This window comes from Leuciscus leuciscus, assembly GCF_965113295.1.
Source record: "Leuciscus leuciscus genome assembly, chromosome: 10".
NCBI classification, from domain to species: Eukaryota; Metazoa; Chordata; class Actinopteri; order Cypriniformes; family Leuciscidae; genus Leuciscus; species Leuciscus leuciscus.
The window spans coordinates 35,177,859-35,195,104 of NC_138734.1; the positions used below are offsets into that span (position 1 = coordinate 35,177,859).

The following is a 17,246-nucleotide window of genomic DNA, read 5'->3' on the forward strand; positions in this document are numbered from 1 at the left end:
GTAATGGGTGTGTTTTAGGCATAACGTGAAATAAACCAACCAGAGTCTCATCTCCCATTACCTTTAAAAGCCAGTTGCGCTCGCCCCATGGCGGATTGCTATTTACATTACAGAATTTGCAAGCAGAAAGACTTAACGCGTCTCCAGAGCGCAAACGGATCTGCTCATGCACGAGGTAGACGCAAGCAAGCGAACCATATTTACATTTACATTTATCTGACGCTTCTATCCAAAGCGACTTACAATTGCTATATATGTCAGAGGTCGCACGCCTCTGGAGCAACTAGGGGTTAAGTGTCTTGCTCAGGGACACATTGGTGTCTCACAGTGGATTCGAACCCGGGTCTCTCACACCAAAGGCATGTGTCTTATCCATTGTGCCACCACCCCTATACTTGTCCCATATACGGGACAAGTATACACAATATTAATATTTTACTTTGTAATCCTTTTATTTTTAATATTTGGCTAGTTTGTGTGCTGCTGCGCGTCCCTTTGTGTGTAATAAGCAGAGTGTTCGCGCACATTACTAACGCGCTCTTTAAATAACAAAAAAAATATTGCGCCATTGACTTTAGACCAGGTTTTTGTGGTCAATGGCGCAGTCTATTTTAGCTGCCTCAAAATAGCAACACGCCAACAATGCGCCTGAACACACCTCTTTTCAGACCAGCACGCCCCTTGGCGCACAAATAGACACAAATGCGTTTGCTATTTAAACAACGTGGTGCAGTGAAAATGATAACTGCGTCGGGCTGAAACTAGCAAAACACACTTGGATCGCGCTTGGCGCTATATTGCGCAGAGTGTATGATAGGGCCCTTAATCTCATTAAGGCTGTATTTACTTGATCAAAAACACAGTAAAAACAGTTATACTGTGAAATATTATTACAATTTAAATGAACAGGTTTCATATTTTTTTTTAAATCATGATACACTGCCATTCAAAGTTTGGAGTAAGTAAGATAAAAAAGAAAAATAAATTACTACTTTTATTTAGCAAAGGCACATTCAATTGATAAAAAAAAGACTGAAATTAATAAAATATTACAAAAAAATTATAATAAATGCTGTTCTTTTGAACTTTCTATTCATCAAAGAATCCTGGGGGAAAAAATCACTGTTTCCACAAAAATAGTAAGAAGCACAACTGTGTTTAACATTAATTATAAGAAGAAATGTTTCTTTAGCACCATATCAGCATATTAGAATGATTGTATTATGTCTTACATTATTATTGTATTATTATTAATCACTGAAATATTATGTGGCACTGAAGACTGGAGTAATGATGCTGAAAATTCAGCTTTGCCTTCACAGGAATAAATTGCATTTTAAAATATATTACAACAGAAACCAGTTAATTAAAGACAGATTAAGAGACTATTTCGAAAACATAAAAAAATCTTAATGTTTCCAAACTTTAACCAGTACTGTATGTATATATTTCCACCCATAATTTAGTTTATGGACCATTTATATAGTGCATTCTAAATTCATAAAAACTTATTTTTTGTTACTTAAGAAGATTCCCTTGAATAAAAAAAATAAATCTGTCCCCTTCCCCTCAGTATAAATATGTATAGTAATATTTCAAAACTATTTACTGGAAAAAAGCAGATTATCATAAGCACCACAAAAAATGTGTGGGCACCAAAATAATTCACTGTTCCTGAGGTGTTGACATTTAAGATTTGTGTCATACTTCAGGGCTCCTGTGAACGTGACAGAACTTGAAAAATTGCTCTTTACTGAGTGGTTCTTGTGCGGTTTAGAGGAACACATTGAAGTATAAAGGGGGGAGAAGTCCCAGTACCAATCCCTTGAATTGATTCATTCAGATTAACACACACTCCACTATACTGCTACATAACACTTTATGAGAATCTGAATTCATTACATTTTCAGTTTGTGTTTCATTGAAATTGTGTTTCATTGTTTTATTGCGGTTAGGAAAGACTTCTCTCACTGTTACCCAAGAGAATCATAATAAGCATATTAACCGGACAAGATAAATGCCAGTCATCACATTGTGTTTATCAGGTTTCTTTCAACAAAATGCATGACCGGCCACATTAACTTTATGTTGTTGATAGAGCCAACCTTCACATATTTCATGGTCAAAGATAAGGACACACCATAGCATCGCACACTTCTTTTTTTTACCTTCTTCACGCGAAAATCTCTAGAAGTACATGCTCTCTTCCGCCCATACTTGTAGAGTCACTGCTGATTCCAATCAAAGTGGATTGTTCCAGAAGCTTTGGGGGTCGACTGTTTCCTGACTCCGATAAGAGCCTGTCGGTTTGAGTCCTGCTGGCCAGGTGACCTTCACTCCCTTAAAGCATTATTCATGCTTAACGCCTATATATTTTCCCTCTAATTCATCTTTTTCATCATCCCGAAAAGCATAAAAAAGTGGAAAATAAAAAAAATCCAAGTAGGTCATTTTATTACTTGTCCAAATCCAAATACCTGACCCAATGCGAGGTCCCGGGCAGGAATACTAATGCTATAGACAATCAATTCGATGCTGTGCTGTTCAATATGAATGATCAAGAAAACTGCACACTTTGTAAACAGCATGAAGGCTGGCTGGCGCTGTGTTAGAGCATTGTGGCAAAGTGCAGGCTGATCAAATTTGGAGGGATTTACAGCTTGTTTCTTTGCGGCTGTGGCTGCTTACGTCGGCTCATTTTGCATGGAACAACCGGTTCATGAGATGTTGACCAAGGACTCAATCTCTTAGGAAATTGTTTAGCATGTGGTCAGAGTGAGCGTTTTAAACGTGTGGCTAAGGGCTTTGCTCCGGCGAGGAGGCATCGGTGACAGCCATCTTTGGAAAATAGCCAGTGCAGTCATTATCCTCCATATCAGCACATCAGCAGACATTTGCGGCCCTCTAAATAATGTCTTACGGGAGGGCACAGACCTACAGTGTCTGTACCACATCCTGTGCTTATTCACGTTTCTGTCTTATGCAAGATGCATACAATTACTTATTTGTGTTTGGGAATGATCTCAAACCACATTCATTCTCTGCAAAGTGTTTTACTAGAATATTTTTCTATTTCTGCTATGTATGTTTAAAGCATTACTTTCTGTTTTTTTGTCTTTCTGCTCTTTTATCTCTGGCAGCACGATGTAACGAAGAGTGTGCCCACGGTCGGTGTGTGTCTCCTGATACGTGTCAGTGTGAGCCAGGCTGGGGAGGACTGGACTGCTCTAGTGGTGAGTTCACTCTCTCATTAACTCTGAGAGCACAGTTCACTTCATTAAGGCCCTCTCACTCTCACATAGTTAATGGCTGCACCAGTCCCCAGATGCCACTGCAAAGCTACCATGTTTCTCACTTACTCGCTCCTCTCTCTTCTTGTGCCAGCTGTATTAAAAAGTAAAGCTGGAAATCATGGAGGAAGAATATGTAATTGTGCAGCTGCATTAGAAGGTTACTCTTTGCGCTAAAGCTCTGAGCAGAAAACGACAACTATGAACTAGTTTTTGTGGATTATTCTTTAATTTCTCCAATTTTCCAGTTGTATGACATTAAAAGGTGAATAAATCACGTTGGTAGTTGCACATTAACACTGTCCAACTGCGACACCAGCAGTTAAAGTTACAGCTATGATTGGTTCACGCGATAAATTCCGCCTATGATCGTGTTTACCGTGATTGATGATCCGAAAATAAGTTGACTATTAGAAAGAGCAGCTGAACATCAGTTCACAAATAAAATGTATTGTTTAAATTGTTAGTGCCTTGAGTAATTATTTTGGAATAAATGTAAAAATGCTTAAAAACACCAACTTGTTGACATTTATACTTGGTCTTAATAAATAAAACATTAATTACATTGTTAATGTAAAAATATAAAATAGAATTGTATTTGGGTTCTTTCTTCTTTTTTGATAGTGAAAATAATGTTTATATACCAGACAAAATTAATTAAGTGTGTAACTCAGACATGCATTTACATTTGATTTATAAAAGAAACGGCTTCCTCATTTAAGAACACCTCTGCACGCCACTGATATATATACAAGCAATTGAATCATAAGGTGTACTATAAATAATGACACGGTGTAATATGTCAGGTGTTGTTGTTCATCTGGGGTTGTATTTGCCTAATTGTAAGACCTCCCAAGGACCAGATGATTTTTTTTTATTATGTTCTGATATGTAAAACCATAGAATTCAATAGGGTTTCCTTTCTTTTTCATGTGTGTGTGTGTCTGTGTGTTGCAAAAATATTTCTATTTCAAATATATGATTTTATTATTTAATGGCTATTTAAAAAATTATTTAATAAAAAAAAAATTCATACAGTATACAGACTAAAATGATAAATAACGTATTTACTTTACATATATCATTATGGTTCATTTAAAACAATGTTTTTATTGTGAAATCCAATGATGAATTGTTTTGTCCAAAATGATTGGATTGATAATTTTTTTCTCTGTTTGATTGACAAGCTTGTACATGATCCGTGGTATCCGAGTATTTAAAGTTTAACAATCAAAGCAGAGCTACTTACTTGATGGATGTAACAGTAAAATAGTGATCTCTGCCATTTTTGTAGTTTTTTTGCGAAGAACTACTTTTTAAAATTAAGTCTGAATTCATTGATAACAATCATTATTGCAATCATTATTGCAATCATTATTGTTTATCAGTTTGATTGATTAGTTTTTGCAACCTTACTCAATACAAAGCTAGCCAGGGTGATACGTGACAGAAGGACAAATGAATGGAAGAGTGAATGGATAGATGAATAATTTGCTGGATTGATAAGTTGATGGATTGATGGATGGATTAGACAAAGCTGGCCTGTTTTCTTCCCCCAGTACTTGGTGAAATGGTCTTCATTACAATTAGAATGATAAGTAGTTCACTGGGTGGAATCAATCTGCATGTGAAAAACAAATTGGATAATGAATTGGTTAACAGGCCATACCTCGATGGATGAAACATTGCGGGACAATATAGGAAGCCATCGACAGTCACTCTCTAATCAACTAAATGATGAAAAAGCAGGTTGTAGGAGAGTTGAGAGAGAAAGAGATATTGACTTTTTTATATTTATGTGTTTAGAGGAACTTGAAGGCAGTAGGGACAATAAACTAAACCTCTTTCATGTAAAGAACAGCAGGGCCGCAAACTTCTTGACCTTAGAGATTTGCGCTGAAGTAGGCATGTAAATGTCTGTAGTCCTTTCTGTCCAGCATCAGTCACTGATGTACAGCTCTTGTCAACGTACATGACACCAGATAAGCTGATTTTCTCATTCAAAACGTGTGTTTTGACTCAATTCGTTAATTTTTCCGGCTTGTTGACTCGGTTGTGGCTCACTCACTGCCCATATTTACCAGTGAATGATGGTTGCAGAAGGCTCTGTATGGATCTATGGGCATTTTCATTAACAAAGGAGCCATTTCATGATTACGAACAGTCTGTAAATCACCAGCTTTCTTTCTGAGGCACTGGCCACAGCAGAGGAGGCACAGGCACGACCACCACTAATGACCTAGACCGATTTTCTTCCTCGGGTGGAAAAAGGTTCCTCGGGTGGGGGGCCGAGGAAAGGAACCCACCTCTGAAGATCAAGACCCTCCCCTGGGAATGTCTGCCTGAGAGCAACACATTCTTCTGAGCAGGTGCTGTTCTGTACTAATCCGTATTATTAAAACAGACCTGGTGATTGAGACAGAAGCATTATTCATAACTTTTATATTTCCATACCGGGCGTTAGGCCAGGCTTTTTCATTTATGAGCTTTCATCTGTAGAAATGAGGAATGGGAGCCAATTTTTAAATTAAATCTGACCTCTTTTTTCACTCGTACATAAATGGTGCATCATTTATTTTTCCCTTTTTGCCATTCAAGGTAAATTTCTCTTCTCCTTCTCTCCCTCATGTGTGGATGAGTGGTGGGAACCTCAGCTGTCCCGGGATGGATTCTGTCATCACATTTCAGGATCCTCCTAGCTAACAGAGACAAATAGTCATAGATCGTTAATCACAATCAGGGCTAGGTCACCGACTGAAATGCCTGCTGATGGAGTCAATATGGAGGTATGAGAGTGAGATAAAGCCGAGTATTATGTGCGTTCTGAATGAATGGAGTATATAGGATAATGCTAAGCAATGGGGATGATATGGTTATGAAAAACAGAGCTGCTTTTGGGCGACTGAAGAGCTTGAGAGTTGAAGTGACGAGCTTTGCGCTGACGCTCTGGAGCAGCATCAAAGAGGCTGGCCAGCGTTACTGGAGCAGCACCCACTAGGAGCCTGCTATTTGGGTCAGAAATGAAAACTGAAAGGTGGAGCTTATCGCCAGGATGAAGGGATAAAAATGAAATGAAAGAATGAGAAAGAGAGGGAGGGAGGGAGGAGAATAGGAAGGGCCTGTCATTTGGCTCCTGCTGAGGTCAATCTGCCATTGCCTAAAGACAATGTAGCCGTCAAGTTTGTCAGTCTGCAAATGTGAGATATAACCTTGGATTATTCAGAAAGCTTCAGGTGCGAAAAGTCACTGCAAGGTCATCTGCAACATAAAGGCTTTTACACAAATCTGAATTATGCTCTTACAGTGAAGCACTCATTTCACACGGTCTATTTAAGATTCCTGTGTAAAATTTACTTCCGCTGCTTTGGCAACATAGTTTTATTCTATTTGATACTTTTTTCAAAGCATTAGAATTAATGGTGGACTGGAGGACCAAAGAGAATGCTGAGTTTTGGGAGTTTCTCCAGAATGCATCTGCAGATTTCTCCATTTCATATTGATTAGCCTGGGGTAAGGATTTATGTTGTGTAACACATTTGAGTTTTTGATACAGTATATCAGCAGCTGCAGTCTTTATGATGTCTACATCTTCATCAGTGTCTAGCTTGTCATTATGGTCAGAAACATGCATACCAGTTTGGCTCAAAGCTTTTATTAAATATGATTAAACAAATGGGCACTACGCCCATATAATTGCTTAGATGTTTGTTGATTCTGGTTTAGTGGAGTCAATCAAGAAATTGTCTGTTGAGGTTCTGGGACAGCATTTACCTTACACTGTAAACAATGACACCGTAAAATAAAATGTAACCCCAAACCCTAACCGTAACTCTATAGTAAGTACATGTAGTTAATTAATGTGTACTTATTTGAGTAAATACAATGTACAGTAACTGCGTACTTAAAAATAAACTGTAACTATTGTGAATTACAATTTAAAATAACTGTTCTATTGGGTCCTAATATGCTTTTAGTTATTTTTAGTTAATGTGTAATGTTGCTGTTGGACTACAACGCATTTTTTCCATGCTTTGTGAAGTCATAATGTTACTCATTTAAATAATCCCCACCTACTGAATACACAAAAAAGGGGACGAGGCCTGGTTGAGCTGCATTTGAGAAGACCATCCTAAGGCTGATGAGAGTGGTTAAAATTTATTTTAAACACTGTTCCTGAACATTATAACCCCAGCGTTTATCTGTGTGCTGCACATTTTACGGAGAAGATCTTCCTGAAGCAATCTGTTATTTGTGGATCACAACTTGTATGTAGGCCTATGTCTTATTATTTGTAGTTTTGTTTTCTATTAACAGTTCCAATTATAAGTTTTATGTAGTTGCTATGATGTAAACAAAGTGCAAAGCTTTGCCTCCACTCGCCTGCTAGCTAACATTACAGTATTGATGTAGTGTTTACTGTAACTTTTATAAGCTCTCGCTTTTTTTAAGGCTGTTCACCGCCCCTTAGAAAAATTAACCATGGTTTTGTGATCGATTACTGTTTGTATCGCCATAGTTTTCTTACAAATATCATGATTAAATGGTGTATAACGTATCCAAAATGTATAAGAAAATTATTTTAAAATAACTAACCACTCTGAAACGTCCTGTAAAATGTGTGCTTGCAAAGTCTGTGCATGAAATCCATTCTGTAATATCCTCTTGTTTGTTAACATTCTTAAGTCTGAATCAGGCTTGAATTGGTTTGAAATTTACATCATCCTTTAATATTTACACTTGAGCAGATGAAACTTGCGGTTATGGTAAGGGGCGTGACATTTTCGGAACACGCAGTGCCAATCACAACACACTGGGCCAGCTAACCAATCGCAGCACATTTCGTATTTTGGAAGGTGGGGTTTCATCGAAACAGGAACTATTGATGCGTTTGAGCCAGATAGGGGAGAGAGGTGCTGTAATAATGTAAAATATGACGTGACGTGTATCCAAGCATAGTGTCCCATACCTGGAATTTAGGCTTTGCGTTTCACCCAACCTAGTGCACATATACAGCAGTGAGTATTAAACACACACTCAACGTGGACACAGACCCAGAGCAGTGGGCAGTGCCTTGCTCAAGTTGTGGTAATGAAAATGGAAGAGAGCGCTGTTCACATTTCCTGCTGGTACTGAGACTCGAACCTGTGAACTTCGGGTTACAAGTCCGACTCTCTAACCATTAGGCCACAACTGCTTACGATATGTGAGAAATAATGTGTTTTTTTTAACAATCAAGCATGAAAGCATATTCTAGTACATCCAAAAAACAAAATCAAGACTTTGTAAAAGGGCATAATAGGACCCCTTTAATAAAACTATTAATTAAAAAACAACAACTTTTGAATGGTATTGTATAACTGTCACAGTTTAAGGAGTCCAAAGATGAAGGTGAGTCAAAAGTTCCAATCCAAAGGTATTTAATAAAAGAATAAACTCAGATAATCCAACACAGCGTAACAACATGTCTACACACAAACAATAGCCGACCATGAACTGAGGAAACACAGGAACTTAAGTATACCATGATAATTAAAGGTATAGCGGAGGATGTTTTACTTCCTGGTGGGTAGTCTAAACTATTGGTCCTCCTAATTGTCAATCATTCTGGTGAATCAATCAAACTTTTCAAAAAGTGGAGAGGGCGGGTCTTATCTAAAATTTGGAAAGATCCTCCGCTATACCTTTAACTAAAAGATGAGATGATCAAATGAAATGCCATGGTAATTGATAAGAGCGGGAAACTTAAACAAAGGAAACAGGTGACTGATGATGAACAAACTCAAAGTCCATGAAAAAGAAACTAAACCAACAAATGACTAAATATATGTGACAATAACACTGTGTCTACACCGGATGCGACAGCTGCTGCGTTGTGTTGCAACAGCTTGAGGCTGGACTTGACAAAGCGACCGTTGCAAATCCAGTTGTTCTTCGTGTCAGAATTAGCACGTGCGCTTGGAGAGCATAAAAAAATAGAATGGGTCATCAGATGTGCCACGCCGCTTCCAGTTTAGGCGGTATCACTGATTATAATGGGTTCTATTTTCTTTTATTGTGTAGATACAGTGTAAGATCGCACTTTTTTCCACATTTTCCATCATGACATTTGTGGGTAATTGGCATCAAAAAAAGTATGAAAACCCATAGGTTTTATCTCACTTGACTTTTCACTTCACTTTACATTCACAGCTATACTCACTATTTTACCTCATATTTTGCTTGCTTTATTTTTGTTATCAATTGTTTTCCAAATCCATTTTTGAGAAGACCAGATTCTGGCTTCTTTCCAGTATAATTAATTCCACTAAAGAATGTACTGTAATTTCAATATTTACTGAAATGTAAAAAATGTAAATGGGTAAATTACTAATTAATACAGTTGTTCTCTTTAGATTAAATGCTTGTAAAGATTTATTTACATTTTTTTGCAAATTGTATGAGAACTGTTTGCAGTGCTAATGAAATTCTCTGTGAAGTTACACAATATATCATGATATTATTTTAATTTTCCCCACATTGCCGAGTCAGGGTGTTGAGTGGGACACAGTTACATTTGCATTGCAGAATATTATAGTCAGGTTCTGTGGCAGCTTGACTGCCATGGCAACAAAACAGCAGGACCTACTGGCAACAGAGCAAAACATAATTTCATATTAAGTGAACATAAGCGGTTTATAAGTGACAGATCATGTTGGATCGGCATTCATGTTCAAATGATAACAACCGGTCATTATTTTTAACACTTGACTTACTTTTACCTTCTATACTGCTATTCAAACAATTGATTCCAGGTTGGAATGTACAAACAACTACGATACAGCCCCTTGGATTGACTTGGTCGAGCCAGATTGTGATGGTACTGTAGTTATGCAGTGCACTCTCAACTAATGACTTCTAATGGCAGTTGTCTTGGGAAGTGTTTAGGAGCCAATTTTTCTGCATTAGTGCTGGTTGTGATGATGTAAAAGAAATGTGCGTGGGTTTTGAGGAAGAAGAAATGGAAGGGAAGGGGTCGCCGGGGAACCTCAGGGCTCACCTGCTCACGACACCTCATTTATCAACAGAGGCCCTCAAACAGATGGTGCCATTCCAAATCCGCACGAATATGGTGACATGATACGGCGTCAAAGGGAGAGAGAGCGAATTGAACGTACCTGAACTTTGAATTTAACTGAATTGAATTAAATGTGACAGATGGATGTGTGATTAGAGTGGGGAAAAAGGCAGAGATAAAAATTTACATAGAAGGAGTAAATACTACAAAGAAATGGAAGACGTATTCAGTGTTCAAGAGAGGCAAGAAGTGAAAGTTGGCAGGAAAGAAGGACACACACTCGCCGACTCTCCTCAGTCATCTACAAAGCAGTTAAATAAATCATTCTCTCATTCCCTATTCTCTCATCCCTCTCTCCTCTCTTTGCCTTCTTTAATCTCTCTGCACTGCATCTGCTGTGCTCTCAAAAGCTCCAAAAACAGACACTCCGCACCAGGAAGTGCTCTTAGCTCACACTTATAAGAGCTTTATTGGCTTTGTTTAATGTATATGTGTGAAGCTGTCTATGTGTTTAATACAGTATGGAAAAGAGACGTGTGAGACTGTGTATATACAGTGGGTACGGAAAGTATTCAGACCCCCTTGCATTTTTCACTCTTTGTTATATTGCAGCCATTTGCTAAAATCATTTAAGTTCTTTTTTTCTCTCTCATTATTGTACACACAGCACCCATATTGACAGAAAAACACAGAATTGTTGACATTTTTGCACATTTATTAAAAAAAGAAAAACTGAAATATCACATGGTCCTAAGTATTCAGACCCTTTGCTGTGACACTCATATATTTAACTCAGGTGCTGTCCATTTCTTCTGATCATCCTTGAGATGGTTCTACACCTTCATTTGAGTCCAGCTGTGTTTGATTATACTGATTGGACTTGATTAGGAAAGCCACACACCTGTCTATATAAGACCTTACAGCTCACAGTGCATGTCAGAGCAAATGAGAATCATGAGGTCAAAGGAACTGCCTGAAGAGCTCAGAGACAGAATTGTGGCAAGGCACAGCTCTGGCCAAGGTTTCAAAAAAAAATCTGCGGCACTTAAGGTTCCTAAGAGCACAGTGGCCTCCATAATCCTCAAATGGAAGATGTTTGGGACGACCAGAACCCTTCCTAGAGCTGGCCGTCCGGCCAAACTGAGCTATCGGGGAGAAGAGCCTTGGTGAGAGAGGTAAAGAAGAACCCAAAAATCACTGTGGCTGAGCTCCAGAGATGCAGTCGGGAGATGGGAGAAAGTTGTAGTAAGTCAACCATCACTGCAGCCATCCACCAGTCGGGGCTTTATGGCAGAGTGGCCCGACGGAAGCCTCTCCTCAGTGCAAGACACATGAAAGCACACCTGAAGGACTCCAAGATGGTGATAAATAAGATTCTCTGGTCTGATGAGACCAAGATAGAACTTTTTGGCCTTAATTCTAAGCGGTATGTGTGGAGAAAACCAGGCACTGCTCATCACCTGTCCAATATAGTCTCAACAGTGAAGCATGGTGGTGGCAGCATAATGCTGTGGGGGTGTTTTTCAGTTGCAGGGACAGGACGACTGGTTGCAATCGAGGGAAATATGAATGCGGCCAAGTACAGGGATATCCTGGATGAAAACCAGAGTGCTCTGGACCTCAGACTGGGCCGAAGGTTCACCTTCCAACAAGACAATGACCCTAAGCACACAGCTAAAATAACGAAAGAGTGGCTTCACAACAACTCCGTGACTGTTCTTGAATGGCCCAGCCAGAGCCCTGACTTAAACCCAATTGAGCATCTCTGGAGAGACCTGAAAATGGCTGTCCACAAACGTTTACCATCCAACCTGACAGAAATGGAGAGGATCTGCAAGGAGGAATGGCAGAGGATACCCAAATCCAGGTGTGAAAAACTTGTTGCTCCTTTCCCAAAAAGACTCATGGCTGTATTAGATCAAAAGGGTGCTTCTACTACATACTGAGCAAAGGGTCTGAATACTTAGGACCATGTGATATTTCAGTTTTTCTTTTTTAATAAATGTGCAAAAATGTCAACAATTCTGTGTTTTTCTGTCAATATGGGGTGCTGTGTGTACAATAATGAGGAAAAAAAAAGAACTTAAATGATTTTAGCAAATGGCTGCAATATAACAAAGAGTACAAAATTTAAGGGGGTCTGAATACTTTCCGTTCCCACAGTATACAGTATATATATGTGTGTGTTTGTGTGTGTGTGTTTTTGTGTGTAATGTGATGGATTTTTAATAGATAAGATCCATGATTCTAACATCTAAACCAGGGTTCACCAATTTCGGTCCTGGAGGGCCTCTGTCCTGCAGAGTTTAGCTCCAACCAGCTCCAACACACCTGTTTGAAAGTTTCTAGTATGCCTAGTGAGACCTTGATTAGCTGGTTCAGGTGTGTTTAATTGGGGTTGGAGCTAAACTCTGCAGGACAGCGGCCCTCCAGGACCGAGATTGGTGAACCCTGATCTAAACCTTACTTCCCTTTTTCAGGCTTAACATTCTAACACTTGAAAACAATTTACCAAAATGTTCTCTGAATATTGTCCATGGAAAATTCTGAAGTGCTGAACATGACAATATCAAAAATATACTGTCTCATATAGTCTCATGACATATTGAGTAATCAACTGAACTCTTAACCATTTTCTCTATTATTTTTTGTGTTGATTCGAGATAATTTTGCTCATGCCAGTAACAGAGGGTGAAGGCCCAGAGGGCAACAGAGGGCTTGCTTTTACACAAATTGAACCAATCATATTGAAAGAAGGTGATATGAGTTAAGTCATGAGTTAGTCACGTTGATCTTATTGTTGTGTCTGTCTTTATCCTATAAAACCTGATGTATTCTTCTTCTTGGGTGAGATTTTCTCTGAGATTTGTCTGAGATCCTCTGGCCGTGATTAAAGCATATTCAAAGTCATTGTCTGAAGTCTGTCGGTTATTATTGCTGCACAGCAAGTTAGTTAGGGGAACAAGTTAGGGTTAGGGAACTCGAAGCCAGTTATCGACTGTAGACGCAGAGCTTGAGTATAAAGATTAAAGGGATGAGATGTCGTCAAACTCGAAGCCAGTTGTCGACTGTAGACGCAGAGCTAGAGTTTAAAGATTATTAAGGGCGCTTTCACACTAGCACTTTTGGTGCGCACCCGGGTTCGAATGACGTCAGAGTTCGGTTCGTTTGGATGATGTGAATGCTGTTTTCCGAACTCGGGTGCGCACCCGCGAAGCGTACTCGAGTCCGCTTAAAAAGGTGGTCTGGGGTACGGTTCATGTGAACTCGGGTACGGTTCGCTGCTGATATGAAGGCAATTGTACCAAATCGCGGAAGTGAACCGCTATGGATGACGTATAATCTGGTGCGTGCCTGCGTGCGTTTGTGTTTAACAACTGTAAAAGGGTCTATATACACTTACCTTGACAAAAAGCGGGATTGACGCACTGCAAGCAGAGAGATGATTTCTGCTTGCCTCCACAAAAATTGTCTTCGGCGGGCGGGCGGACATCCCGCTGTCTTTGGAACGGTTTTAATACTTTTGCGGCAGACAGACGCAAGTGTGTTTCTGTATCTTTTCTTTGAAAACAAAACCAAAGGTTCAAAAAAAGAAGAACAAATGTGAAGCGAGCAATTCTAGCCATTTTGACGCCTTTTCATAGCGGTTACCAAGCAACACGAGTACGCGCCAGCTGCAGCTTGATGACGTAAGCGTACCGCCGTTCGGATGCAAATAATATAATGTGAACACAGTCCATCGGGGGCAGGGGGAGGGGGGAGCAATCGAACTCGGGTTCGGAACAGGCAATCGAACCAAGTGTGAAAGCACCCTAAGTGTCGACTGTAGACGCTTGGGTGTCGATTGTAGACGCCCCAGATATATTTATTAAGTGTCGAATGTAGACGCTTGGGTGTTGACTGGAGACGCCCCAGGTAAATGTATTTATTAAGTGTCGACTGTAGATGCTTGCGTGTCGATTGGAGACGCCCCAGGTAATTAGGTTCCAGGTACGTAAGAAAAATCGACCACAGTGTGTGTGTCTGTCAGTCAGTCTGTGTATGTTTGCTGGCATATACACTACATTGCCAGAGGTATGTGGAAACTCTTCCATTTAACTGGTTTAGCTATTTCAGCCATTTGCTATTAGTAGAATGGGGCATACCTTTTCTGTTCCAGCATGACAAGCAGTGCCCCTGTGCACAAAGCAAGGTCCAAAAATCAATGGTGTGGTGTGGAAGAACTTGACTGGTCTGCACAAAAGCTTGATCTGAACCTCACAGTACACCTTTGGTGTGATTGGAAAGGTAATTGCAGTGCAGGTTACACAGATTTAAGTTTAAATTTGTTTTGTTAATTAATTGTTGATGTTATGGTAAATATATGGTTTTAATAGTGATTTATATATCTATTATGATTGGATTATAAATGAATAAATTAATTACTTTTATTTCGGTATCAGCTGTAAATGAGAAGGAAGTTGTGAGAACAAAGGCAGGTATGAAGATCTTGAGCATTTTCCTTTTCAACCTTCTTATCCAATTTTTGTATTTTATATGTGCAGCGGAAAATCTAAACCGTCTGCACATGTTGGGTGGTTCAATTTAAAGTTGCCATGAAATTAAATTTCCCCCTGTTTATTTTGTAAATGTATATTATAGTTCATTATTGTCCAATGTACGTACATTTGCCTCCACTTTTGAGTGCATTGCCAATATCTCAAAATCCAATTAACAACCGATGCATAGAACAAAAGCCCCGTCATCCTTTTTTCTGATAATCCATTACACTTTGATGTATGTCACGATGTCTATTTCATTGCAGCTTTAATCAAAATGTCATCATAACTCAATCTTCCTCTCTGGTGATGTACAGTGGGTACGAAAAGTATTCAGACCCCCTTAAATTTTTCACTCTTTGTTATATTGCAGCCATTTGCTAAAATCATTTAAGTTCATTTTTTTCCCCTCATTATTGTACACACAGCACCCCATATTGACAGAAAAACACAGAATTCAACTAAGATCAAAAGGGTGCTTCTACTAAACACTGAGCAAAGGGTCTGAATACTTAGGACCATGTGATATTTCAGTTTTTCTTTTTTAATAAATGTGCAAAAATGTCAACAATTCTGTGTTTTTCTGTCAATATGGGGTGCTGTGTGTACAATAAAGAGGGGAAAAAAAGAACTTAAATGATTTTAGCAAATGGCTGCAATATAACAAAGAGTGAAAACTTCAAGGGGGTCTGAATACTTTCCGTACCCACTGTATGCCGGACTTCTCCAATCATTCAGTACCTACTAAATGTACTTAAACCCCACCCCTCCACAATCAACTGGGAGCTTACATTCGTTTGAATGCAAATCGAATCAACAACAAATAGATAGAACCAAGTCTATTTGATTTTTTTATAAACTGTTACATTTGAATGTACGTCACATAGATCTGTCACTACTTCTGTTTCATTGAGAATTTGGGGGCCCTATTCGATCTAAGTGCATGGTCTAAAGTGAACAGCGCAAGTGCACTTAGGGCGTGTCCGAATCCACTTTTACTAGTTTAACGACGGGAAATGGTCGGCACGCGCGGCGCATGGCCTAAAAGGGTTGTCCCTATACTCTTAACTAGTAATGGGTGTGTTTTGGGCTTTACGTGCAATAGATCAATTATAGTCTCATCTCCCATTCCCTTTAAATTCCAGTTGCGCTCGCGCCATGGCGGATTGCTATTTACATTACGGAATCTGATAGTGGAAAGACTGAACGTGTCTCCAGAGAGAACACGGATCTACCATCTACGGGAGAAGCCAAATTCCACCATATCTTTATGTACACAATAATAATCTTACATTGTAAACTTGGCAAATTTAAATTTGGCTGATTTGTGTCCCTGTGTGTGTAATAAGCAGAGTGTACACGCGTGTTGGACCCACCTATAGGCGCATATTACTAACGTGCTCTTTAAATAACAAGGGTTAGGGTTATTGCGCCATTGACTTTAGACGAGGTTTCAGTTGGTCAATGGCACAGTCTATTTCAGTTGCCTCAAAATAGCAAAGCGCCAACAATGCGCCTGAACACACCTCGTTTTCAGACCAGACCATGGGCGCACAAATGGGCGCAAATGCATTTACTATTTAAACAATGTGGCGCAGGACGTGAAAATGATAACTGCGTCGGCCTGAAATTAGCCAAAAACACTCGCGTCATTCTCTGCATTGCGCCGGGTTTATGATAGAGCCCTAAAGGTGTACTGTGTAACTTTGGGCTCTCTATCACTATCCGTGGTTGAAACATAAAATTGCTAAATTTCCTTCCAAATCCAACGTGTTGACTTAAAATATAAATCATTTCAGTAGCCTAAACCGGAGTGAACCAGGGTAAGAACACACATCAACATTTACTCAACATTTGTTAATTTTAACCCATAAAATCCTTCTGAAGAGCACTTTCAAAATTTGAATGAAGAAATTTAGAAACTTAGATTTAGCTGCTAAGGCTGGACCAACTCTATTAATTTAAATGTTTTTGAAATTAAATTCCCATCAAGAATATATATAAAGGTGTGTTGTTCAGGTCATACTTTTGGCTTTTAAAGAGTGTCCTTCCACTGGTTTAGTGGCATGCATAAAAAAGAAAAAAGAAAAAAAAAGGTGTCAGAAAAGTCCAGAACCTGATCACTCACGGTAATTGTGCATTCCAAACACGGTGACAACTCATCTGTCTCATCTGTAAGCACAAATCATTTATACTGTGCTGGAGGAAAAACAAAACTTAATCAGTGGGATACCTCATTATATAGCTGAATGAATGTGATCACTTGCTACGCACAGGGTTTCCTTAAAAAGCCTGTCAGCGTCTCTTTCTCACGGCTTTCTGAAAATTATCATCGATACAGACTTTTCCTCTGACTTTGAAGAA

The 17,246-nt window shown here is 39.1% G+C and overlaps 1 protein-coding gene across 2 annotated transcripts in view; it reads left to right on the forward strand.

Moving 5' to 3' along the window:
- megf11 (multiple EGF-like-domains 11) overlaps positions 1–17,246 on the forward strand; it is a 130,894-nt gene that overhangs the window by 50,166 nt on the left and 63,482 nt on the right. For both annotated transcript variants that reach the window (XM_082181861.1, XM_082181862.1), the window contains exon 6: positions 3,141–3,233. In XM_082181861.1, coding sequence (XP_082037987.1) covers positions 3,141–3,233 — 93 coding nt within the window. The remainder of the gene's footprint in view (positions 1–3,140; positions 3,234–17,246) is intronic.